Source organism: Micropterus dolomieu, linkage group LG02 (assembly GCF_021292245.1).
Source record: "Micropterus dolomieu isolate WLL.071019.BEF.003 ecotype Adirondacks linkage group LG02, ASM2129224v1, whole genome shotgun sequence".
Classification (NCBI taxonomy): Eukaryota; Metazoa; Chordata; class Actinopteri; order Centrarchiformes; family Centrarchidae; genus Micropterus; species Micropterus dolomieu.
In genome coordinates, this window is record NC_060151.1 from 13,309,274 (window position 1) to 13,315,377 (window position 6,104).

Consider the following 6,104-nt stretch of genomic DNA (forward strand, 5'->3'; position numbering starts at 1 on the left):
AATGCAGCACAGAATGTTAATAACGTGCATTTTGAACATCTTAACATCTGGTGCCATAACCTCATCAGTTTCTGAGTGGAAACTCTACATAAGATCAGCCTTTATTTGTCTCACAGGTGTCTCACATACAGTTGTTGCAAGAGAGAAAACAATTCCCCACTCATCCTACCTTACCTATAAAATGAAGTTAAAAACACTCTCAAACACTCACTGGAAACAAATCTAAAATTTCAGATAAATAAATCATATTCCTGACATCAACATGAGTGAAGTTTGGAAAGAATGATGAAGTCAGTCTCTATCAGTCTCTCCTTCTCCTGCTGCTGCTGCTGGTAGACAGGAGCTGGTTCAGCCAGCAGCTGAGTTTATATGTGCAGTATTTTAATGTACGGGGTAAACTAAGCTGAACAGTTAATAAAGACAGGAATCTTTAACTTTAGCTTGTTTGTAACAATTAGCTATTAGCCGAATCAGCGCTGTACTTGTGTAAAACCACAACACAGCTGTGGTGGATGAGAAACTGAGCAGATTAAAATATCGGGCTCTACATGTTTATGCTTAACAGGTGTATTGATAAATGTTTTAATAACCTTCCAAACTGTCGCGATTTTATGTTTGTGTTGCTTTCTCTGTGCTGAAGTTATTTTAATAAACTTGATGGTTTTATCCAGTTTGTTATTAAATTTGTAACAAACTTTATTGTGTCTCTTCAAGCAAAGCCTATAGTTTTTCATTATATTCCTTCTTATGGGATTAATATCTTGCCTTAATTCAAAACTGACAATAAAGTTCTGAAAGGTTGAAACTAAGTGTTTGAAAATTCAAAATCTTACAAAAAAAAGTTTTGCAAGATCGAAAACAACATGTAATTTGTTAAGCTATGAGGAGAGGAAAAGTCCGCTAGCCACTAGGCTAATTTATGCTGTGTAAAATGCAGGCTTAATTTACAGTAATCAATGGAGACTATCAACCAGACAAATCTCGACAGTTATTAAGCCAAAATGTTTGCTTTTGTTAAATGTGATTATTCTATTAAACCACGTTTTATGTGTGGTAGTCATTTCAAAGTTGGCTTTACTGTAGTTAACCAGTAACAACTATTTGTGTTGTTGTCTTTTCTTTTATGGCCTAAAGCACTGAAGATGAGGGAGCATGCTGTGGTCATCACTCACAGGAGGACGAAAAGAAGCAGATATATATATTTATGGACAGCTTCATCTTGGAGTTCATTGTTGTTGTCTACAATGAATGAACAATGATCATTAACAGATGGGTTGTCATTCATCAGTTCATCCTCAAAGACACCTTTGGATGTAAAGGCAAGTACTTTAGCATTTATTGAAAACTAAACTTACTCACAATAATCTGATTCAGCTGTCAAATGTTTTTAGGTGCCGCAAACCCAAACTAAAGAACGATGGCACTGGGGCTGAAAATGTGCAATGAATAAAACTATTTACATTTCAACAAATACAACCGATTGATTCTTTTCTCTCCTTTTGGTTTGCAATATGCAAGTATTAAACTTAAAAGGCTGGGTACCTACAAGCTTAGGTGTCATTGACATGTCCCCACCACATTTTGAAATGGCTGATTTTGTCCCCATCACTTTTTGAAAGCATTTCTTAAAAACATTCTGAAAAGTAGCACCAAGAAATGTTAACTAAGAAATGAAAATGCTTTGAGAAAGGTTTATTTGCAATAAGAAAACATGCAATATAGTTTTCCCTCGTAAAAAACAGACATTTCCACCATAAATTGGAGCAGAAAATGTTTCCAGAATGCAGGAAATTACGAGTTTAATGCTCAAAATCTTCTGGGGGAGTACTCAGACCTCCAGCACATATATTTCACCATCATAGTTTCATCTAAATAGTACTATATTTTTGTCTTGTTCTCGTTCATCGTCACATCTTATGTGTAAATGTATCATCACACCCCTAATCTGAGACCTTATGTGCCCACTTTACAACACAAAGTGACACCCTTGCTTACTAGTTACAGTGCTAGTAAACAGAGCTGAACAGTTTACAAGAAAGAATGACCTCCTTTAGCATCTATTAATTCATTAAGGTGTTTTTCTCAGTTGTGATGTGCTACCAAAATAATATACTAATGGACTGAATTCAATAAAAAACAAATGATTTGGTCGCCCCCTTCAGAAGGCCAGCCACATCTGTAATAATACATTGAGAAACAAGTCTATTATCATCCTGCACTGCAACAGCTCTTAAGGCAGGCTGGAGTGAAAACAAACTTACCTTTCTCAAGTTATACAGTAATGTAATAATGTGAAATATACTGTATATGAAGGTGGCTCAAACACAGCTGACCTTGAATGTAAACAGGGTACAGAGGAGCCTAGAATTTATTTTCATTCTTAACACACAATAGATAAGCTTTGCAGGCTGTTGTAAAAAAAAAAATCTTGCATGTTCTCCACTTTATTATTTGTTATTCTGTAGCTACACAGTAATATTATGGGTGTGAGCTGTATTAAAAGTATCCACTGTTCTTCCATGCTCTAATAACACAGTAACAACGAACTATTTCTCCCATGCTTCCTCTGTATTTTCTAAACTATGTAATTTTCAGAGTTTCAAAACTTTTTTTCACACATTTGCACACCAGTTTTCAGATCACCATTTACAAGGTTTCAAACCAGGAAAAAAAACTAATACACTGGGATTGCAAGATTGCAAATCTTAGTTTTCGATCTTGCAAAACTTTTTTTTGTAAGATTTTGAGTTTTCAAATACTTAGTTTCAACCTTTCTGAACTTTATTTTCAGTTTTGAATCAAGGCAGGATATTAATCCCATAAAATCTGATGTTGATTTATAAATTTTTCTCATGGATAGTGGTTAGAAAATAATGATGCGTCTGCATCGCTTTGTAGATACATTAATGTTTGTAAATTATGTGGAATCTAAAGTGAGTCATAATATGAGAGTGACAAAAAATGTTGCAGATTTTTTCACAAAATCACTAGAGGGCAGTCAGTGTCAAGTTTCTAAAAGGAGACACTCAGATCTGCTGTTCTCATTGATCTTAACTGACACTTGAACTCTGGACTGAACTAAAGCTTAACATGTACACTGGATACTGTGATAGTTGATACTTTTCTACCCTAAACAAAAGTCATGTGTTAACTTGATTCAGCGCATTTTGAACTGAAAAGTATGGCAGCATATTTAAGTTAATTATTTTATACAACAAACAACATCCCGACAACAATTAACCACCGAGCATGATATTTGATTAAGACAGAGATAAATGTAAAATGTAGTTATAATCACAGAAAGTAACATATAAATGTGTGAACTACTTTAGTTTTTTTCTAATATAAAAAAAATATTTTTTGCATTTAGTCACACAGGTTTCAGTTCCTGAGCAACTGTTTTCTTTGACATCTCCAAACACTGAAATTATTCATCATCGTCTTTTACGCAAACCTTCAAACCAGCAGCATCAGACTTAAGTCTTTATACCATCTACATGATCCCGGCTGCGTCACTGTATTTCTGTTTGCAGCAATATTATTTTAATGAATATGTTTTCCATTATCCATGATTCATGTTAATATTTCCATTAAGAATAGTTATAATGAAATAATGTACAATGAAATTAAAACATCATTTGTAAAGCAGAGGTGATTTCCAGGCATGTTTTCACTCTGCAGATATAATAACAGTCAACAGACTCTTCTATTGGCTCCAGTTAGACCAACATTGATGCTTCATGTGTTTGATTCTATGCAAACTCAGTGACCTTCCTTGTTACTCAGCTATAAAAACTTCCCATCAGGCTGTCAGTGGAGTTCACAGCACGTCACTTTCAACATAAACTATGTTTTCTGTAGCTCTGCTGCTGCTGTTGGCAGCTGGATGTGAGTCTCTCTGGATTTGTCAAAGTCAGCAGTTCTTCTTTTGCAGTATAACTTGATCATTTGTTACAAAACATTTTCTTTTTTGAACAGGTGTGAAGTGTGAACAGTTGACACAGCCAGCCTCTGTGACTGTGCAGCCAGGTCAACGTCTGACCATCACCTGTCAGGTCTCTTATTCTGTTAGTGGCTACTGGACAGCTTGGATCAGACAGCCTGCAGGGAAAGGACTGGAGTGGATTGGAAGCGGAGCTGGATCCAGCACATCCTACAAAGATTCACTAAAGAACAAGTTCAGTATCTCCTTAGACTCTTCCAGCAAAACAGTGACTCTAAACGGACAGAATATGCAGCCTGAAGACACTGCTGTGTATTACTGTGCCAGAGATCCACAGTGAGAGACAATAATGTGAGAGTCATACAAAAAGTACTTCCTTTTTTTACCACCACCACTATCGACATTTACTTGCCGTCTCAGTATTACTTGTTTTGTTATTTTCACAATGCTGATTGAATAGTAAAGACATACAACATAAGAAAAAACTACAGTGTTGTTTGCCCTTTGAAGCAATGTTTCAAACAATACTTATTATTATAACGGTTTCCATGTATCTTTATAATGACATTGATTGATATCACGCATGTGCTGAAAAAATTTACATTATTTTGTTTAATTTAGAGATAAACTCTTCTACAAGATTTGCAGATTGAATACCAAATTTTTAAGAAAACAATTATCCCACACAAAAACCAATGCACAATTAATTGTCTGGTCCATTATATACCTTATAGCCTGTCAGTGTCCTTCTCTATGCAAAGTGAACTTCTTCACAGTCTGCTATAAAGACTTGATATCATGCTGTCAGTTGCAGCAGAAGAAGAGAAGCTCCCATCAGATCACCTTCAATACCAACCATGTTCTCTGTAGCTCTGCTGCTGCTGCTGCTGGATCCTGTGAATCTCACTGAGGCAGAGACACTGACAGTATGATCACAGCACACTGACTGTTCACTGTTATTTTTCCTTTTTTTTATTGCAAGACAAAATACACAATATAGACATGACAATACAATGGAAAGAAGAAGAGAGAGACAAATGAAAGAAAAACATCAACTAAACATATACATGACAACAATAACAACAGCAGAAACAAATTGACTTAATCTTGTGTGTGTGTGTGCGTGTTTGTGCTGTGTGTGTAAATACAAGCCTCCCATATTGTCAGGGAAGGGAGATGCCTACTGGATAGAAAATAGAGATAGGCTAGGAGGCTGGCGGGGGACTACAAGCGAAGAAGAAAAAACAACAACTTTTTGTTATCATTACTATAATAGTGATAACAATAACAATAATAACAAATAAGTACGGGTTATTAATAATAATACAAACAAAAAGTCAAAATAGGATTGGAATACTGCTGCTGCCCCCGTCCCCAACCGCTGCAAGTGACAATATACGTAGTATTTGAGTCATCTGCCCCTCGGCCTCAGGCCCTGTCAGTAAGGTAACGCGAGGGCGCCTCCCGGGGCAGCGGAACGGGACAGCAAGGGTTGGGCACGCCGGGTCAGCACACCTTTATGCTTAGAAAGTTTTCCTATTTTACTCTGTTTGTCTTTTAAAAGATTGTTGGTTTGTTTGTTTAATTTTGTCTGATGCTGGTCCTATTTTGGGTTGCTCCCAGACCCTTTAGGAGGGAGCCAGCCCAAAGTGACCATGTCCACTTTCTAAACTGCTCCCAGACCGTGAGGAGGGGGCCAGTTAAGTAGAGACTGTGCATTCATGTGCAAATTAAACATTTATTTGATGTGTAAAATATAGAATATTTGATGTGGAGAGCAAAGAATATGAGGACCGAGCCCTGACCAAATAGGCCTCTAGTAGATATTGTTCAAAACATGATTTGTGTCTATTACGGTTGGTTTGATTCGGCAAGAACCATGGAAACAGGATTGGATGAATTTAATGAATGCTGTCCAGGTAGAGTGTGAGTCTATCGTGATGTTTGTGGTGGGGTTAGATAAGTTTTCCATGGATATGTACTCTATCATTAAGTTTTTCCAATGTGTTATATGTATGGCGGTGATTTCCAGTTCAGAATGATGGTTTTCTTGGCGATAGTTAGAGCCACAAGGAGTAATCGATTGTTTTCCTTATTTTCCAGACTGATTGCTGATATATCACCTAGTAAGCAGAGGGGAGGTGACTGTTCACTGTTATTA

At 36.5% G+C, this 6,104-nt stretch overlaps 1 gene segment (V, D, J or C); it reads left to right on the top strand.

Moving 5' to 3' along the window:
• The first annotated feature begins 3,848 nt into the window (after positions 1–3,848).
• LOC123987312 lies at positions 3,849–4,293 on the top strand. The segment is given in 2 exon segments: positions 3,849–3,888; positions 3,979–4,293. Coding segments are annotated over 2 exon segments (345 nt in total).
• The last annotated feature ends 1,811 nt before the right edge of the window (positions 4,294–6,104 follow it).